The 21,034-nt window shown below is 34.5% G+C and overlaps 1 protein-coding gene across 1 annotated transcript in view; it reads right to left on the bottom strand.

Annotated features, from left to right (window-relative positions):
- Positions 1 to 21,034, bottom strand: part of col7a1l (collagen type VII alpha 1-like) — a 78,936-nt gene that overhangs the window by 11,723 nt on the left and 46,179 nt on the right. The window contains exons 54-88 of the mRNA XM_063008367.1: positions 20,929 to 20,961; positions 20,397 to 20,450; positions 20,231 to 20,269; positions 19,284 to 19,316; positions 18,911 to 18,976; positions 18,379 to 18,423; positions 18,257 to 18,292; positions 18,142 to 18,168; positions 17,974 to 18,042; positions 17,826 to 17,888; positions 17,657 to 17,674; positions 17,531 to 17,566; positions 16,481 to 16,519; positions 16,362 to 16,397; positions 16,137 to 16,271; positions 15,938 to 16,039; positions 15,645 to 15,821; positions 15,397 to 15,504; positions 14,355 to 14,399; positions 13,565 to 13,645; positions 13,127 to 13,177; positions 12,475 to 12,519; positions 12,277 to 12,330; positions 12,147 to 12,197; positions 7,828 to 7,902; positions 7,642 to 7,677; positions 5,204 to 5,653; positions 3,922 to 3,957; positions 3,516 to 3,542; positions 2,444 to 2,503; positions 2,193 to 2,318; positions 1,602 to 1,673; positions 1,477 to 1,512; positions 920 to 979; positions 742 to 786 (exon numbers count right to left, since the gene is read on the bottom strand). Of these exons, the coding sequence (XP_062864437.1) occupies positions 742 to 786; positions 920 to 979; positions 1,477 to 1,512; positions 1,602 to 1,673; positions 2,193 to 2,318; positions 2,444 to 2,503; positions 3,516 to 3,542; positions 3,922 to 3,957; positions 5,204 to 5,653; positions 7,642 to 7,677; positions 7,828 to 7,902; positions 12,147 to 12,197; positions 12,277 to 12,330; positions 12,475 to 12,519; positions 13,127 to 13,177; positions 13,565 to 13,645; positions 14,355 to 14,399; positions 15,397 to 15,504; positions 15,645 to 15,821; positions 15,938 to 16,039; positions 16,137 to 16,271; positions 16,362 to 16,397; positions 16,481 to 16,519; positions 17,531 to 17,566; positions 17,657 to 17,674; positions 17,826 to 17,888; positions 17,974 to 18,042; positions 18,142 to 18,168; positions 18,257 to 18,292; positions 18,379 to 18,423; positions 18,911 to 18,976; positions 19,284 to 19,316; positions 20,231 to 20,269; positions 20,397 to 20,450; positions 20,929 to 20,961 (2,466 nt within the window). The remainder of the gene's footprint in view (positions 1 to 741; positions 787 to 919; positions 980 to 1,476; positions 1,513 to 1,601; positions 1,674 to 2,192; positions 2,319 to 2,443; positions 2,504 to 3,515; positions 3,543 to 3,921; positions 3,958 to 5,203; positions 5,654 to 7,641; positions 7,678 to 7,827; positions 7,903 to 12,146; positions 12,198 to 12,276; positions 12,331 to 12,474; positions 12,520 to 13,126; positions 13,178 to 13,564; positions 13,646 to 14,354; positions 14,400 to 15,396; positions 15,505 to 15,644; positions 15,822 to 15,937; positions 16,040 to 16,136; positions 16,272 to 16,361; positions 16,398 to 16,480; positions 16,520 to 17,530; positions 17,567 to 17,656; positions 17,675 to 17,825; positions 17,889 to 17,973; positions 18,043 to 18,141; positions 18,169 to 18,256; positions 18,293 to 18,378; positions 18,424 to 18,910; positions 18,977 to 19,283; positions 19,317 to 20,230; positions 20,270 to 20,396; positions 20,451 to 20,928; positions 20,962 to 21,034) is intronic.

Raw genomic sequence — 21,034 nt, 5'->3', positions numbered from 1 at the left:
AAGTAGACATATTCCTCTCAGCATAAGGTGACAGTTAGTGTTGATTAGGTATAAATGGATGATCCACAAAGGCTCATTTTTTTGCAAGCAAAACTGGGTTGTGGCTAACCACTTTGAGTCCAATAAAGAGTACTTTGGAAAACTTTTGTCACTTAACACAGTTCAGCTCTGCATCAATAAATGCAAGCTGAAACTCCATCTTGCAAAGAGAACGACATATATCACATACATACATCAGTTCTATGCAGAAACACCACTGTTATTTCCTGCATTTGAGCTCATTTCAGATGGACCAAAGGGCAATGTAATGATGTGATCAGATGAGTCCATGTTTTAGCTTGTTATTAGGAAAATGCCAAAGATGATATAAGACCATCCAACAAAAGATGCTAAAGCTAACACCATTCTTGGTGCGACAAGAAACATTTATAAAAAAAAATATTATAAATGTTTATTAGGAAAGCTCTTTTTATGGAATCAAATATGGTTCTTTTTATAGAGCATTTTCTGGCACCTTTTTAGGAAACAATGTAAATTATAACATAATCTTTCTTATGATGAGTACTAGCAGTCTGTAAAACTACAGATTACAATATTACGCACACAGTAATTATTACATTAGGTAAATAAATGAATAAATGATAAAATACATCTTAAAAATGCAGTAGCACATCAAATGGTTGCATTTTATAATGTTACTGTGTTTTGCTGTTATTTATATGTAACAACACTCTTACTTACAATGAGTCCTGGTGACCCCCTGGCACCTACAGTACCCTTGGCACCCTGCAATTATTACACATTAAATGACAAAAATGAGGTCTACACATTACTTATATCAGTACAAAACTTTCTTGCATTTGTTTTCTTTTATGATTGCACTGTTTTTGATATACAGTACATGCGTTTCCAATATTACCTTGCGTCCAGAAAGTCCAGAAATGCCCCTCTCTCCTTGCTCACCTGGAATACTGTCACCCTGCAGAAAATACATTAAAGTCAAAATACTTTGAGAATAAAGTCGAAATATTATGACCAACAGGAGCTTAACAGGGAGATAGCAATGAACCTTTTCATGTTAAAATGAGGGACGCTGAGGATAAAGTGTATTGATTTTACAAATAAAGTAATACTCAATCTCCAGGCACATCAAAATTCAGTTTGTTATTAGTAAAGAATGCTGAAATGACTTTGCATGAAACTGCATTTATTAAGTTTTCTGACTTTATTTTTAAAATATTACAACTTTGTTGTCAGAAACTTTTTATTCTCAAAGTCAAATACTGACCCTAAAACGCTGACATAAGACACAGAATACTAGGCTGTTTTTTCAAATGAAGAAAGGGAGGATCAGAGTGCTCAGGTTTAAGGTTCATGGGTCACTACTGAATTATTCCATCAGTGAGAGACTTTTTAATCCTCCCAGCATAGCTAGAATTGGCTGAAGCAAAGCTCACCTTTTAAAATAAAACTTACCTTGTCACCTTTCACTCCTGGTGGACCTGGTGGCCCCTGTAAAAACAGCAGCACAATCATACTGCAGTGTTAATAAATTCAGTTTCTTTTTCTAAAGCAAAAATATACATGACAGATTGCAATACCTGTTTTCCTGGTGGTCCAGGTGTACCACGGGATCCAGGTAATCCATTTTTCCCTCTCCTTCCTCTCTCACCCTGCACAGAAAGAAGAACAAAAATCAAGACTGCAGGAACAGTGCATTTAAATTACAGTGGATTTGGAAAGTGTTCAGACCCTTGTCTTTTAGTAAACTTTATTGTGTGATGGATTTGATTCTGAATTGATGTAATAGCCATTTTATCCATCAATCTAGACCTACTATTATCCACAATGATGTAATAAAACATAATTTTACCGTTTTTTTTAAAGAATTAAACTCCATCGAACATGTGGAGAGACCTGAAGATGGTAGTTTAGAGACTCTTGCCATCCAGTCTGACAGAGCGTAAGAAAATCTGCCTTGACAAATAGGATAAACTGCCCAAATTCAGGTGTGCAAAGCTTGCAGAGATGTAATGTAAAAGACTTGCAGCTGCCATTGCTGTGAACGAGGCTTTAATAAAGTACTGAATAAAAAGTCTTTTTGTGAATATGAAAAAAAACCTCTATAAACATACATTCTGAATCCAGTGTATTACTTTACATTCTCAGTGATGTGGAATAAGTGCACTCACCTGATTTCCTGGTTCTCCAGGGTCTCCTGGCAGACCTCTTTGACCAGATGTGCCAGGAATTCCAAGATTGCCACGGATGCCCTGAATACCCTGAGCTCCAGATGGACCTGGTTCTCCAGGCTCACCCTATTGTAAAAGCAGTCAAGAAGACAAGAAAAGACAATATGATGCTCTATAAAAACTATTCACAAAGTACATAAAACACAGAAACCACAAAGTAAGCCTCTTCTGTTTATATGTGAGAGGTTTACCTTCTGTCCAGCTGGACCAGCCTGACCAACAGGCCCACGGTGTCCTATCCCGGGCTCCCCCTGGAACAAGAAGCATCAGTACCTCAATTATGCAAAAACTTACTATTTTAAAAGATGATGCACTGATAATGAACTTTGTTTTTTCCCCTATCAATTCACAGCTATTTTACTGGGAAGGTTAGAGCTACATTTTTTTCCTAGAGAAAAACAAACCAACCTCTAACCTCTCATTTATACACTAGACAAATTACACACTGGGTAGAAGTGTTTACAGTTGCAATTTAATTCATCCAATTTAATTCATTCAGAAATATTCAAACACTCAAACAAAATAAGGATCTAAAACAATTCTGCAGAAGTTTTTTGGAAGAGCTGGACTTCACTGGAAAATTATTGATTTAGTATTTTCGAGTAGTGGGATATTTTCCTAATACTGTCATGTCACAATTATTTACCCAACCCTACATAATATTGCTGATCTTAAAACCTACTGCTAGTCTGTATGACCTAAAGTTGGGTTACAACCTAAATAAACCTTTGGGACTCAATAACCACTCAATAATTGGCTGGGCGGTCTGGGTCCTTTTTGTGTGGAGTTTGCATGTTCTCCCAGTGTCTGCGTGGGTTTCCTGCGGGTGATCCGGTTTCCTCCCACAGTCCAAAGACATGCAAGTGAGGTGAATTGGAGATACAACATTGTCCATGACTGTTCGATATAACCTTGTGAACTGATGAATCTTGTGTAATGAGTAACTACCGTTTCTGTCATGAATGTAACCAAAGAGTGTAAAACATGACGTTAAAATCTTAATAAACAAACAAACAAACAATAATTAGCTTCAGCTGTGATGTGTTATACCTCCCAGAGTAAGAACTAAGAAGCTGTTTAAAGGCTAAGTGAGGAGATCATTTCATAGCACTAAATTAGCATCATGGGACTGAATTAAACACTTGAATTCAGTGTATAGGAGGTGCTACCTAACACTAGTCAATATAATGTATGTTCATTTTCATTTCAAATGTACAGCTTGGAAAATGTGCTTTTTATTTTGCCAGTTTGAAATAACATTACCTTTTGTCCCTTCTCCCCAATCATGCCCTGTAAGAATACACAAAACAGATTGGCATTATTATGGGCTGCTTTTCATACACATGCACAAACGTAGAACAGTATAATTGTCTGCTATCAGTGCTAGATAGATAACAAAGTAAAAGAGTGATTAATAATCAGATTAAATGCTTCCAGCCATGAGAAAGTAAAAATAGAACTGAAGACATCAAAGCTAATGGAGTGAGGCTGCCGCTCTACCCGCTCAATTTGATTGACAGTAATAATGTCCCAGCATGGCAGTTAGGGGCGTATGATGTCATAAGTGTAGGTGGGTTTGAACCAAATTCGGAAACATGAATTATCTAAGAGATTACTATAAACTAGGATAAAAAATAGTTAGTAGAAATACTTTTGTAAAACTATTTACCTTGGGCCCGGGTAGACCGTTCTCTCCTGGAAGTCCCTGTAAAAATATTGTTATAAAAATATAAGTAACCACCCCATATTATAAAAAAACAACATTAAAACTATTACTTGTATTTATGTATACTCTGCTTAGGTTGTGAAAATCACAAATTAACTAATTTGCTCGCACACCAAATTTTCAACCACTTGATGCTATTAAGTGTAATAAGCTTTTGATCCATGGCAGCCCTGATTAAGTAGAAACGTTTTTTTAACCATGTGATCATTTGCACCCACAACAAAAGCAATATAATACCAAATAAACGTACTTGTGTCTAGAGGGAGTATCAACATATATAACTTTTTGTGAGATTTGGATATGGATGAGTTTTTGGGTGATGTCACAGGTCATAAAACTCAGAATATGTTCCTTAAGAATTCTCAACAGCTCTACAAGCAGAAAGAGTAAATGCAGTACATGGCCAAGTGTGAGTGGACACCCCACACCCAGCAGGATATTTTCTTAATTCTGCCATGTCACAATTATTCAACCCAACCCCACATAATACTGCTATATTATGGTTTAGTGTGGAAGGACTCCAGTGGCCTGCACAGAGCCCTGTTCCAACTCCTCTGAGCTCTTTTGGAAAAAACTGAAACATCAATCACCCAGAATTAGTGCCTGACCTCACCAATACCTTTTTGACTGAATGGGACCAAAGTCCCACTGGCATACCTCAGTTGAAAACCTTCTAAGAAGTGGGGTCAATTCCAAGGAAGGGTCAATTCCATATTAACGTCCATGGTTTTGAAATGGGATGTCCAACAACCTTCTGTTCCATGGATTTTACAATTCAAACACAATCCAAAACAAATGGAGGACAAACTAATTAATTGTATGTTTATTTAAACCAAATTTAACTGTTTAGAACCCGACATGTTTGAGATGTCAGCTCTGGTGTGCTAGCGTGTTTTACCGCTGCGCCCCCTGAGCACCCCATCAGTGTACATTATTATAGATTTATGGCATAACTGTGGGCACCTTGGGATATGTGAATGTTTATTTGGGTGCTTGCTTCACCCATTAGATTAATTAGAGTAAAATTGGAAAATCTTTTTGACTTGTTTAAAAGATCACATATTTACCACAGAGGTCCAAACATTTTGTACTGCAGCTTTAGAAGTTGTGTCTCATGTCTTGGGGATGTGCTAAATTTAGTAACTAATTATTTTAAATGTCTAAATATTTTAACATTTACTGGTAAATGGTCTTTGATATCAACTCAGTTTGAGTTAATTCCTACCTTCAGATACTCATACTGAGAGATATGGGTCCTCATGTCCTCCTCTCTGTCCACTTCTGCTAGCCTTTCTCTCTCTTTTATCTCCCATTCTATCCTTTGTCTCTCATCTACGTCCTCTTGTTCATTCTCTCTCCCCTGCTCCTGTTCTCCCACCACAATTTTCTCTCTTTCTAACTCCTCTTGTCTCTCGCGTTCTAGCTCCAGTCTCTCTCTTTCCATCGCCAGTCGTTCTCTCTCTCTTTCTTCCTCCCAGTCCCACTCCTCATTCTCATTGCTCCTCTCATCATCTCTGTCACCTGAGCTGTACTCTTGCTCTTGCTCAGCCCATGTTCCTTGTTTCTCATAGTCTTTCTCAAAGTTAGTATCTGGTTCTGCTGCCATTCTGTCTCTTTCTCCACCCCCCTCCTGCTCGCTGTTTTTCTCAGGGTCCATGTTTTTTGTGAACTTTTTCTAATAACAAAAAGAAAGAGAAAGAAGAAAAAGATACAGGTTAATATAAGGAAACATAATTTAATCTTTCTGTTATAACGTGTGTTGAACACTGTGGAGTTGTCTGTTCTTTACTCTTTATTGTTCTCATTAAACAAAGGTTCACTAATAAACTTAAGAAAACAACAAAACCATTTAACAAAAGAAAGTAAGCTTCAACAGCAATGTTTTTATGAAGATTAACATGAAGCTACCAATTGGGGCGGTCCGGGTCCTTTCTGTGCGGAGTTTGCATGTTCTCCCCGTGTCCGCGTGGGTTTCCTCCAGGTTCTCCGGTTTCCTCCCACAGTCCAAAAACATGCCACCAGGCTAATTGGAAACACTGAATTGTCCTATAGATACCTAGCCGCTAGATGCACAAACCAGTGCATTGTAGTGCCTGTCCCAAGCAGGGAGGGTTGTGTCAGGAAGGGCATCCGGCGTAAAAATTGTGCCAAATCGATGCGCGGATCGTCATCTGCCTAGAGCCGACCCCACAACCGAACTGGACAAAGGCCAAGGAAAAGAAGAAGAAGAACATGAAGCTACCAATTCCAAAACTTTCTTTACGTTCTGCTTTATTAATTCAGTTTTGGGTGGTTATACAATGTCTTGTATCAATTTTTATTTCCTTAAATACAAAAAAATAATTTCTTTCTTGATTTAGTCTTTTTCCCCAAATGAAGAGAACTTCCCAGATCCTTATGCAGCCCATTAAGTGCCCCTCCCTAGCTTTAAAGCTGGGATAAAAGTTGATGTGCAGTGCCTCGAAAACATAGAATAGTTTATTTTGCAACAGTTTAGTTTATTTACTTTGTTCAAACCCCATTTCTGGAAAAGTTGGGATATTTTGTAAAACAAAATAAAACAAGAATCTGTAATATGTAAATTCTTTTAAATCTATATAACTGACAAAAGTAAAAAAGAAAATATTTCCAATGTTTTGACTGACCAACTTAATTGTATTTTGTGGCTTATATATGCAGATCACCCATAGTCTGGATGGTCCCTTTTGACTTTCACATGGATGACTTGATGTCCATTTAAGTCAGCTTGTTTCCCAAAAACAAGCTAAAATGTGGACTCACGTAACCACAGCACGTTTCCATTTATTTAGGAACCGTTGCACTGCAGTCCTGATCATACACAGCAAAAAACAGCTTGTATATTCTACTCTGTGCATCTCTGTAATTCAGGTATTTCTATTAAAAATTTTATTATTTCAAACAGTAGATCGGCCAATCAGGAACATTTATGCTTATGATGACCTAATGGTTGCCAAATTTGGGTGTGTACCCATCCACAATTAACATTTTGTTTTCTACAGAGATTTAGACAGTGACTTAAAGGCAGTATGATTCAAAAAATGTTATCCCACATAACTGTAATGCAAGTGCTCCATAAACATAATGATTAAATAAGATACAGCATCCCTTAGGAAGCTTCGTCACAGCAGAATGTCAAAATGCAGGTCGGACATGAGATTACTGATAACACTGCTGCTGTGCAGTGAAAGTTCGATTATTCAGCACCTGTAACAGCAACTAGCTGTTGCATTGCTGACAAGCAGTTATTGCTTTTTAGGCTATTTATTTTGGTCCCTCTGTTGCTTTAAACTTTTAGATTCACTTGGCAACCTCCCCTTTTAAAACATCTTCCCATGCACCTGAACATAACCTGGGAGTTTTGCAATCTTTACTTTTACCCTTGTGTCACTTTTATCCTACAGCAATTCACACGGAGCTCCTGGTATGATTTGGTAACCATTTGTCCTACCCAGGTCATTTTAGTAACCTTTCCAGTTAATGAAACTTTATAATTTCTCTAATCTCATCTTGAGATCTAAACACAGTGTGAGTCAGTGCACTGTTATTATGAGTTACATAAAGATTTTTTATTCAAAGAATTCCCAAGTGTTCACAACCTTTTTCCTCCAAATGTATGTATGAAGCAGAATAAAGCCCACTTACATTTGGTTTCATTTTCTTTCTTGCTCTGTGTGCTGACTGCAGAAATAAATAGTGAGATGGATTTACATGATAAGTTTTTATTTATCTCAAAGACTCATCAAAGCTTAAGTGTAAGATCATTAATCATAATTGTTGATCCCAGTGACTATAAGTCTGTGGCAGGTATATATGAACAGACCGCATTACCCCAGAATCAGACCATGGGGCATTCCTCTTGACTTTAGACATTACTCTGACTTCAGCAGATCTGGATTGAAGTCCCTGATAACATCCAAACAATGAATAAACAAAGTAGCTTCATCATAACAGAGTTTATTATAGTTTATGCAACATATACAGATTATTGCTTGATGAATTTCTTAAGTCTGGCATTTTTAGTGTATAGGGAATCTGTAAAGTACGGTGGCCGAGAAGTGCAAAACAAATTTACATTTCAGAAAACAAAATTACAAAAAAACCAAAACAAATTTACAACAAAAGCAAAAACAAATTTACAAGTGCTCGGGTACCCAGTGTTTGTAAATTTGTTTTGGCATATGTAAAAGTGTTTCAGCACTTGTAAATTTATTTTCGGCATATGTAATTTTGTTTTCTAAAATGTATATTTGTTTTGCACTTCCCGGCCGCACATTTCTGACGGAAAAGGCAGGGACAATAAATCGGAAGTGCGTGTTGCTTACCTGCTGTCAATCAAACTGTTTCTCAGCGATAAAGTGAACGGAGTTTGTGATGGTGACGATAAACAAGGTTTTGTCTAGTTTGTGGAAATCATTTTATCCAGTTGACCCGCTATTGTTTTTCTTGTGGAAAGTTTTGTGCAGATGTTTAGACGTGGCGTGTGCATCTCTATTTACCGTCCGCTCTTCTAAACATCTAAGGAATTCCCACAAGAACAACAAAAGCGAAATAATGAAAATAATTAACACAAAATGGACAAAACATTGTTTATTAGGGACGGAACATTTGATACCGAGGCTTTAAAACTTGTTTCACTTTTGTAACACTGGACTCAGTGTATCGGAGCTTATATTAAAGCAGCATGTGCGGGACTGATGAAGCTTTGGTGCTGTGTTTTATCTCACTCACTATATAAGAGACAATCAAACCAGGGTTACCCACCGTCCTGTAACATACACAATCCTTCTTTATCTGGAGACCAAACACCGCGTTCTGTATTGAACTGATACAGGACGCTTTGTTCCGTATTTTTATCAGTGGGAGACGGTGTGGTGTATAAAACAGAAGGAAACTGCTGCTTAATTCATTATATTAAGTAGTGTTCACTTTTATTCTTAGTAACGTGACATAACCTGTTTAATACACCGCTATATGTGTAGCACAGTGGGCGGAGTGCGTTGTTTTGCCTAAAATATGGTTCTGACTTATTATAAAGAATGAAAATAATAAATTTTAAACACCATAAATAAAACCTTTGTTCTCATGACTGTGTAAGGTCCCCCCCTGCTGCTATAACCAGCACACACACACCGTTACTAAGAATAAAAGTGAACACTACTTAATATAATTCCCTCAGTCTCCCACTGATAAAAATACGGAACAAAGCGTCCTGTATCAGTTCAATACAGAACGCGGTGTTTGGTCTCCAGATAAAGAAGGATTGTGATGTTACGGGATGGTGGGTAACCCTGGTTTGATTGTCTCTTATATAGTGAGTGAGATAAAACACAGCACCAAAGCTTCATCAGTCCCGCACATGCTGCTGCTTTAATATAAGCTCCGATACACTGAGTCCAGTGTTACAAAAGTGAAACAAGTTTTAAAGCCTCGGTATCAAATGTTCCGTCCCTAATAAACAATGTTTTGTCCATTTTGTGTTAATTATTTTCATTATTTCGCTTTTGTTGTTCTTGTGGGAATTCCTTAGATGTTTAGAAGAGCGGACGGTAGATAGAGATGCACACGCCACGTCTAAACATCTGCACAAAACTTTCCACAAGAAAAACAATAGCGGGTCAACTGGATAAAATGATTTCCACAAACTAGACAAAACCTTGTTTATCGTCACCATCACAAACTCCGTTCACTTTATCGCTGAGAAACAGTTTGATTGACAGCAGGTAAGCAACACGCACTTCCGGTTTATTGTCCCTGCCTTTTCCGTCAGAAATGTGCGGCCGGGAAGTGCAAAACAAATATACATTTTAGAAAACAAAATTACATATGCCGAAAATAAATTTACAAGTGCTGAAACACTTTTACATATGCCAAAACAAATTTACAAACACTGGGTACCTGAGCACTTGTAAATTTGTTTTTGCTTTTGTTGTAAATTTGTTTTGGTTTTTTTGTAATTTTGTTTTCTGAAATGTAAATTTGTTTTGCACTTCTCGGCCACCGTAGTAAAGTCTCCACATTTAATATTAAAACAGCAACAGTTAGTAAGGAATCAGAAGCATAAAGAAAAAGACAGAAAAAGTAAACCTGAGCAAATTTACCGATGTAGAAGCACAAAAAAAAAAACATTTAAAAAAATACAATGTATCATTGAATTTCACCAGTGAAAACAAGTAACACGCAGCAACTGAAATATTACATTTTCAAAGTTTTTTTAATTTATTTTAATTATTTTACTGTAACTAGAGCAAACTAGAGCAAATAATAGCACAGAAACCAAAATACAAATTCTTTGTTTCATTGTATTTTCAATAAATAAACAAGATGGGTAAAATATATACAGTCAAATATTTGACATGACTTTTTACTCTTCTTAAAATGACTAACTAGAGATAAGAGTGCTGCAGTTCTTAAAATAAATAAGTCTGTCATCTACATAATCATGTTTGGCAAAATGTGTCAAACAAAAATAATTAAAAATGTTCAGCTATGTCTTTCTTCAGTTTTGATTAATTTATCTCCAATAAACTCCACTTTAATCAGGCACCACGGACGAATGATGAATGTGGCATGGGTCATCACTGTGCGATGGAAAGGAGCCAGTCAGATCTTCCCCATCTTTAACACTTCATTCGTTTTTATACTCGCATGGTCAGAGGTTGAGTGTTCCTCTAACTGTCTAGGGGAACTCCTGTGTTAAAAATTTAAAAAGAAAATGTATTAAAGAAAGCCAAACCAGCCATTAGCTAATAAGTAATTTAACTGTTGTATTGTGTATGCCATAGCCATTAAGTGATTTGTGAGGAAAGTAACAATAAGATAAATGACACATGCAATGCATGCTGGGAAGTGTCATTCATCAAAGTGCTGAGGTAAATTATTAGCAGTTTAGCAACGTTTAGGTTTCTGTATTTATTATAATATAATTTATTACATTTACTAGCCCTTCCTAGTTCACACTGGTGAAATTCTTAGACACATTAGTAAATACATTAAAAACAATTAATAGTAAGTGTTTTAGCCAAAGTGTTCAGCTCATGAAGTTACTAGAGCTCTTCACAAAATATACACTATATGGCCATACATATGTGGGCAAACTGTAATGAGCTTGTTGGATGTAGATATTATTAAAAAGTTGATCTGGTTCACAATCTAATCTAATTTATCCCAACTGTGTGCACTAGGGTTGAGGCCATTGGACTTTCTCCACTCCAAACTCATCAACCATGTATTTAGAGGCCTTGCACTGTGCACAGGGACAAGTCATGTACAAGGAAAGAGCCTATCCCAAACTGTTACCACAAATTTAAAGCACTCATTTTTTTGACAATTCCTTTCATACACCAGGATGGGCCCACTTACTTTTGGCCATTAAGTGTAATATATATTATAACAAATAATCAGATTACATAAGCAGGAAAGCAGAAAAATATTAGTAAATACATGCTGTCTCATGCAGATCATACAATGCATAAATGTTAATCAATTTTCCAAGCAAATCCAGTCTATAAAAAGCCAACAAATCCTTAATTATTATTGCCTTGCGATGCATTGCAGACTGACACTAAATTCAGATTGACTCCTGACTCTCCTGCAGGAATATTTTGTTAATTTATATGAAAATCAAAAGCCTAGGTAAAAAAAAGAGATTACCCTATATTCACATCACATAATTATAGGCACCCTTGAAGTTCTTATATAGAAAATGTAACTAAAGCATGTTCCTATTTATTTTAATTTTCTCTTGTCTAGGGTCACATAAATTTTACTGCCCCACAATGGATTGGCATCCTGTTTGGGCTGTGTTACTGCATTGTGCTTAGTGATTATGGGGAAACCACACTCACTGCAACCCTGACCAGGACAATGTAGTTATAAAAATTAAAGTGAATAAATAAATGAATACATCCTATTAAATGCCCAATGAGTGAGGTGGAGAAGAGAGTCTACGGGAGATGATATAGAAACTTAAGAGCACTTAAATTCTATATTTTCTGATTTTATCCAGTATTATAAAATAGGTTATGGCAATAATGCTGGTACTGACTGCATTTGTCAACATTCAGGAAGGATGTGTAGACTTTTTATGAGTACTGCTGCACAACAAATAAAAGTGCAAACATAAATGTAAAGCAATCATGCAGTTTTACCTCTTTTGCAGAGACTGTGCTGAGGTCTGATGATAATGTGGTTTCACTAGGCTTTAGGAACACAAGCCAAATGAATGAGTTAAAACATGAGCACACAAGCACGGTAAAATCAATAAGGTAAAATCAGTACCTGCTCTGTGACTGCTATTACTGAAAGGGAAGCTTCTGTTGTTGTATAGTCCACCTGTAAATTCATCACAACCAACTCATGTGACTTTACTTGTTGCTCATTTTTTTGCATTCACACTTAGCAATAGATGTATGGGTTTATTAAGTAACTGACTTTAAGATATTATTTCATAAGAAGGATTAAACAATAAACTCTAACCTTATTTTCTTGTGTATAAATAGGAGCTGATAATGAGGTTTCAGGCTAAAGAAAGAACATTTGTTTTAGTTGTAATGAGGTAACATTTTTGTATTACAGTAAACCCGCTCCCATACATGTGTACACATTTCAACAAGCAATGTGGTTTCAATTAATGTAGTTTATTATAAAATACATCTGAAGAAAAACTGTGTGCATGTGCATAACCTCATCTAAATTTATATTTATTTCAAATAGAAAATAATTAAACAAAGGAACAATACCCAAGGTGCTTAAACAAATACAAAAGCTTGTTTGCATTGTTAATGCTATAAAGACATACATGGCTTTGTAAATAGACAGAGCTATATGTTGTTTTCTGTATAGAAAATAAACAATATTAATTACTTACTCGTCTAACTGTCCACATAATAAATTAAAAGTTTTTGGATTAGTTAAGACTAGAATTAGTAGGACACATTAGGTAAGTATGAACATTCTTATTATACAGGTGTTTGTTCAGCCTGTGTCTGAATTTAAAAAGGTTATCACTAAATTGACGAATCTCAGGTTGTGACAATGTAAGTGAAAAGGTGTCAGTCTAATTGCAATTTCAAAACACAAAATCCAATACTACTGTACTGCAGCTGATTCTTAAAAAAAGTGCACCTACCGTATCTTTTTCTTCCTCTTGTGAAAGAATAGTCTCGTCTGTAAGCTCCACCTGTTAGAATATAAAAAATATTTTTGCAAAGCTTGAACACAAGAAACTAGCTATGTTTACCTGAAGCTAATAAATGAAATGTACTTTTCTTTTTAGTGTTCTCATCAAAGCTGTGTGCTTAACACACAAACACTCAACGCTGACTGGCATGCAAGAACTATACCTCCTTGTGATTGTAAGTTTAATGTTTTTAGTGCATGAAACAACTACAGGGACTATTTTCCCCTAACATACAGTATTATATTGTCAAAACTTAAAAAACACTTCTGACTTCTGACTTGAATCAGTTACATGGTGCATGAAAAGTAGGGTATGTGTATTTAGGTACAGGAGCATCAGCACTTTTAGGTTAGTCACACATTTTCTTTATGTTGCAAAAACACCAACCTCATATTCATAATTAAGCATTTCACCATCATCAGCCTCCTGCCCATCATCCACATTCTCCTCCTCATGGACCTGGTCTCCCTGTTATTCAAAAAACAATTTACTCATCATAAGTAAGATTTAAAAAAAGTTTAAATGTTAGAATATAATTAGAATAATAGAATGTAGAATTAAGTCAAATCTCATTAAAGTATCTATCATTGTAACAATGCAGGTGTAATATGTAGTAATGGGTAGAGTGGCCAACCCCCCCAGTCCTCCCCCATTGTTCAGTTTATGCCTACAGTCTTGCTTTGTTACATATTAATTAGGATTTAGGATTTGTCTGTCAAAGTGTATGTAAGTCTAGGGCAGATGGCGTGCCTTTATTTGTCAAATACACATTTACATGTTTACAGTACAATGAAATGCTTTTTTCTGGATACCTCATCTTGTTTAGAAGCTGTGGTCAGAGCACAGGGTCAGCCATTGTATGGCGCCCCTGAAGCTAAGAGGGTTAAGGGCCTTGCTCAAGGGCCCAACAGTGTCTGCATGGCAGAGGCGGGATTTAAACCCACAACCTAGGCTACATTTAATTTACATTTTAACATTACATTCAGCAATTATGCTCAATAACTGTTCATAAAAATGAAGAAACCTAAACAACATGATTAATAGCAATATTTATGTGGATTTTAGAACCATTTATGTATATGTGTAAACAGAAATGGTTAAATAAAAATATCTAGGTTTTAGATGCACTGGTTTAATCATTTTAACATTGTGTTAGATTATGATGTGTGGCATTTACCAGTCGCTTTCTTTGACGTTTTTGCCGTCCTTGATTTCCTTTACCCTGGTTAAAAATTTAAAGAAAAACGTTACCACTAATGTTTATGACTTAAAGATCTAGACTGTGCTATTATCTATAGTAACACTTCACCAAATGTCAGAGAGCTAAATTAATCAAATCATAAGTGAGTATTTACATAGACAAATCTTCATCATATCATATATGGTAAAATACCTCATCATGCTGTTTACAGACAACTGGTTATCACTTATTTCATAATTGATTGCCTATCATCTGGTTTGTTTACAATATATTAGGATTAAAAGAATTTCAAGTTAATAAATAATGTTTTTCTAGTTTTAGTTATGTCAAATTATTTTAGTTCCTATTCACCTTTACATATAGTAAAACCATTCTTAATGGCAAGCATGCTTTATTACTTTTTCTTTTTAATTTTGCAACAATTTAGGTATCGTAGTCAATTGAAAATCGAGTTTAACTTTTTTTTTTTTAACAAACTGATGCATCTGATCAGACCTGGCCCTCAACATGCAGTAGCTGTAACACCTTAAAATAAAAGCGGTGTCTTTGTAATTTTTTTTAGACACAATATAAATAATATTTAAATGATAATATTTAAAGAATTAGGAACTTAATTTGATGCATTTTTTAATGCATCTTGATTCAAAAAGACAGGTTATGTTACACTTTTTTAAAGAAAAATCTGTTAAAAGATTGAATTACATTTTCTGGGTAATTCAGAACTTATTTTATATTATTATGTTATTATTATTTCAAATGAGTTTTTTACTATGCAGTTTTAATAGTTTTATATTGGCATTAAGATGTTACTGCATTCCAAATAGATCAAAATGAAATAATTATAAGGGTAGATTTTATGTAGCATTTTATTTCTAAATCTGCACATCACATTGTAATCCCCTTTGGCCAAACTTTATCTCTAACAAGTTTCTTTCATTTCTTTTAAGATTATATATAACAAATATAACTGGTTTTACACATTCTTTTATTTTCATAACAAGTATTTAGCTTACTGTACCTTCCCTCTGTCCTTTCCCTTCTTCTTCTCACCAGATGTCTTCTTTACTGTGTTGTTTTTACTGTGTGGCAGTTCCTCCATACTTACCTCTGCTTTTATTAAACCTGTCTATCTCACACACACACACAAGCATTGAAAAGAAAAAAAATAATAAGTGTTCAAACTTCTACTTCACAGACAGGGTTAAGACTTACAACAAACACATTTGCATTCCGATTGTTTTTGATGAAGATACATGACATGATTACCATCACTGAAGAGTTGTTCATCTGGCTAATGTACAAGGGTGGAAGTTTTGTGAAGCCTTCTACCCGAGCCTCTCCTTCTTCCACTTCTACCCTGCTCTCTGGTTTGGTTATTTCTGTTTGATTTGTGATGGAGACATTCCATAGGGTAGTTTCTTCTTCTACTATATTTAGTAAATCCTTTAAAAATGAGAACATGTTGATCAAGTCATTTATTTACTGACAAACATTTTATTTTCATATTTAATTCACACTATAAAAAGTATGCAGGTATATATATGTATTTGTGGCTTAACTGGATTGGGTTCTGGTAGCTGCTCCTTTACAACATAATTCTCTTCTTCAACCAGAAGTTCATCAGTCTGTGGTTTACTCGACAGTTTATACTTCACTAAGTTCTAGGGATTAACAAATTAAGTTATTGTTTAACATGATTAATTAAAAATTAAGTTTAAACTAGCCATTTGAACACAAACAATGCAAATACAACTTTACAGTGTTCTCTGTGATGATATTGGAGTTGTGATTTGTCTTCTGCCCTTTGAGTTTTCTTTTATTAGTCATTTCATGCAGAAGTTCCTCCATTCCATCCTGAAGAAGCCTGTCAATTAAAGTCTTCAGCAAGGATAGCTAGAAAATATAGTTTTACAGCTGTTAGTTTGTAATATGCAAACATGAAACTGTCCATACAGTAAAATAATGTAAATATTAAAATCTTACCTTAATGCCATAAGAGTCAAATAATTCATCAATGTCCTAAAAATAAGTTTTTATTTATTTTCATTAACATATATGTTATATATTTAATAAAAATACCAAAAATCTGAGTAGTGGTGTACCTTCATTTCGATGGCTCTCCCTGGTAGACCAGCCTCACCCTGTTTAACAGACATGATTGAGAAAACATATTACTTGAAATTTTGGAACTTTTATGATTATTTATAACATATGGAAAATTCTATTCTAAGAAAAAAAAAAGGTTAATTCTGCTTAACAATTTGTCTGATGGACCAGCAGGTTTGACAGTACCATTCATTAGGCCAATACTGTTGGCTTAAAGATTTTAACAGGCATATTGGGTAATGGCCAAAATTAGATAAAACATTAATAGCATGTAATACTTGCAACCACCACTAGCCTTAGATGTACATATTTAACTGATGTACATCAGTTAAAAAGATGTGTCAAAAATGGCCAGTGATTGTTGGTTATACACAACTCCAAGTGGTTTGATGCAGGTATATTAATTTTACAACTTACTAGTTTTATACAGTAAAATGTATACAAATTTACTCCTTCTTAATAATGTAAAAAGTGATTTGTGCCAATCAGAAAGACTGATTTATCTGAGAAATCACACTTTTGGTGTATGCTTTGTTTTCTGAGTATGTGAGTATGAGAGTAGAGTCCAAAATTTCCAGTTTGTTTTGTGATGTGTCTGCTGAAATGCTTGCTGCTACTATCATCCCCAGCATCATCCCCAAACTTTTTCATATGATCTAGTAAACTGTTTCCATAATAATCCCTACTTATTATTAGTATTAGTAGTAGTGGTATTATCAACATTGGTACCAGTGATAAAATGTTCATCAAAACACCAACAAAACAAAATAGTGTGGAAATAATATCTGTGGAAATAGTGTTACATTCCTTTAGTACAACTTCTAAGATTTTTACAATCTAAGCCAAAGTGTACTGCTTGTTGGCCCAACACCTTATTAAGAATTTTTTGCTTAATCATTCTTTGTGACATAGCTGTATATACAATGATAAATAATTGGTCACCAGAGCAATTATGTTTCATAACAAAAAAAACAAACATAAAAGGTCCAATAATATAGCATGAATTTTATTTTTCAAAAAAATTATTATATAAATAAAAAGCATACCATCTCTCCTTTCAAGCCCTGATCCCCCTTTTCTCCCTATAGGCAAGAATGTCAGAAATGATAAAACTATAATTTATAGTCTTTAAACAGTTATTTAAACAGTGACTTATACACAATATAACTTACCTTCATTCCAGAAGGACCCTACATACAAACAGAGACAAAGAGAAGAAAGAAACCATGAAGCTTGAAACCATTCTTATTACTGAAAATATAGACTGTACATTTGGTAACTTCTTAAAAAGAAGTAAATGCATGGATGCTTTGTAATAGTAAGTCAACAAGTTGCTCTCACCATTGCTCCAGGAGGACCCATTGGCATTGGAAATGCTTTTTTAAAATCCTCAATTGAAGCACCCTATAAACAAAAATTAGCAAATTCTAGCAATCATCTAAACAGTATCTGTATGAGCATTATGCTTAATTATGTGGCTGTTTACTACCTCACGTGGTAGAGAAGGAGGACCTGGCAACCCTGGAGGACCCATATCACCTTTTACTCCAGCTTTACCCTGAGAAGTTATAGATTCCCAAATTAAACGGAATTAGAAATGAATAAGCATTTAATTAAATAATCAGTCTAGCATAGACGGAGCTTTAGTAGTTCTTACATCAAGACCGGGTTCTCCTTTCTCACCCTATAAATGTAAAATAGAAAGTCAGAGCAAATCTGCAAATATTATTTAAATTTTAATATGTATGATAGATAAAATTCTTTTTGCAAACCTTTTTTCCATCGTTACCACTAATGCCTTGTTGTCCCTAATTTGAGCACATATAGAGTGAATTTAGGAAAATCAAATAATAAAATGTAATAAACCATAAATTATTTTTAAAAACTCCCATACATCTTTTCCTGCTACTCCACGTTTTCCATCCACACCAGGTTTACCCTAAACACAGAGATACAGAGAAAATATAGCTATTGTTTGAACAAAAGCAATCAGAGGCCACAAAAGCAATCGGAAGCCACAAAAGCAATCAGAAGCCACAAAAGCAATCACAAAGGCTAATAGTTCCATGCACTGTAAAAACAAGTTATAATTTAAAATGAAACTTTTGGATCATATTCTATCTGTCACTTGGTTTACATTTTTTAAATGGATCCACGGTAGCTTTAAACAAATATTGTTTGTATATATTTACAATACATATTGTTTTAATAAACATCATTGCACTATGGCAAGAATGTCTATTACAAGAATAGAGGTTTGCATAAGAAAAACAACAGATCTAAAAAGGACCCACTGAAATACTTTGCACATTGCAGATGGATTAGCCTTGGTTCATTTTAACATTCAGTATTTTGCTTTTAGAAATTTCACATCAATTAATGATTCTGTATGTTTAAACTATGTAAATTTATCTAGTCTTTCTCACAGGAACACCGGGTAATCCAGGCATGCCAGTGACTCCAGCTCGCCCAGTATCTCCTTTATCTCCTTTCTATTAAAACACAAACACACACACGCATGGACACACACACACACACACATACACACACACATACACACAGAGGGGGGAGAGAAACAGTGCCCAAGTATTTTATTTTTGCTGAAATCTTTCATGACATTTGCAACCAAAAGATAACTGTTATCTACTTAAGTTTCACCTGTCAATAGTGACACAAATCATGAAAATAACAGCTTATTACTAGTGTAATAATTCCCCCCATATATTTCTGTATGAATCATGTATGTAATGAATCATGCATTTTTTAATAAATTATCAAAGCATTAAAATTACTACGTACAGCTCCAGGTTCCCCTTTCTTTCCTGGTTCACCCTGAAAAATGAATCATAATTATTACTATTATGAGTAGCTTAAAACACTCTTCCACCAGAAATAAAGGTATGTCCAGGGGTTCGTGTCCTGTAGATATGTGATGTATTTTCCATTACATCCAATACACTGTTCTGTATTCTTACCTTTGGTCCTGGGTTCCCTTGTGAGCCTTTCAGTCCATCTTTATCAGGTGAACCCTAATTTAATAAAGTTAAAAATGTAATTTTTTAACAAATTATTTAGGTATAAAGTTCACAAATTAAACTGTTACTAAATTTGGTGAAATCTAATTTTTCAGTCCAACAAGAGGTTTGTAATTATATACAGGGTGAGTCAAAATTATGTTAACACTTGAATGGCGGAAACCATTTATTCACAAAACTTCATATGTGTAAGATGATTTACAGGACAGTCTTAACCTGTTTGCCATCATGTTCAACACACAAAAACCAGCGAGCAACAGTACCATTTAAAGCCCGGACACACATTTCGCGGGGAATAGATCCAATAGTGTTAACATAATTTTGACTTACCCTGTATGTTATGGCTGAAAATACTTTTTGGCTGTTACAACTATTTTAATTGACATTTTAACATTTTAAAAAAAGGAAAAATATTTGTATGCATTCTAGATGGAATAACTTTTTATACATTGTAAAAAAGAAAACAAAATTTTCAATACAGACTAGCCAGTGGAATTTCTACATTTCTAAACAAATTTACTAAGAGAATATTTTTATACATTGTACCAGGATACATTTGTTACACTTTATCTTGGAAAATATTTAAATTCATTATAGCTAAAAGAATAATGATCTATATTTATACACTCCATTAAATAATATTCTCCATTTAAATGTGTAATGGATTCAACAATGTAATTATTATTAGAAGTATAATATCTAAAAACTCACCTGAAAAATCCCTGGAGGTCCTGGTTTTCCTGGAGGGCCCTAAAAAAAAGAATAAAAGGACCAAAGCAAGAGTAAAAAACAAATCAAACAGAGATATAGAAAAAAGAAATACAAATATACAAGTACAAAACTATTATTTCTTATTTATATATATACAAATACTTACTTGTAGTCCTGCAGGTCCTGTATCTCCACGAAGGCCCGGCAGCCCAGGCTCACCCTGAAACCACACAAAATGTATAGAGCATAAAATCCTGCTATTTAAAAAAGTACCTAAACATTAATCATTTGACTACAAATCTACAGAATAATTATTAGGCAGTGAATTTTTTGAACATGCTCTATTCTATTACAGTTGTTCTAAACTACTTGTTTTTAGGATTTTACTGAAATTGTATATTGAATATTTACTAAAATGCAAACACCACTGTGACTACAAACAATACTATAGTTTAAGAAAACACATGTAATCCAGTATTTATCAGTGAAATTATTGTACAATTAAATTACATTAAAAAAAGGTTCAGTCTGCATTTTTGCCAGGCTACTGTTATTTATTTTATTAATATTATAATGTTAAATAAAACCAACCAAAATATGCAATGAAACTAATAATGTCACTTAATGTCACTTATCATATATGTATTTATATTTCATGTAAATATCTAAATATGTATGTGAATGAAGTGCTCTTGTACCTTGATGATGTTGGTTTTCTCTGACACAGATAACTGAGATGAGAGAAAATTATATGGCTTAATTAAAAATAAAATAAACAGACACTGAATTCCTCTTATTACCCTG

This window comes from Trichomycterus rosablanca, chromosome 1 (genome assembly GCF_030014385.1).
Source record: "Trichomycterus rosablanca isolate fTriRos1 chromosome 1, fTriRos1.hap1, whole genome shotgun sequence".
Classification (NCBI taxonomy): domain Eukaryota; kingdom Metazoa; phylum Chordata; class Actinopteri; order Siluriformes; family Trichomycteridae; genus Trichomycterus; species Trichomycterus rosablanca.
Note: the sequence above shows the minus strand (reverse complement) of the source record. Positions and strands in the feature narration are given on the sequence as shown.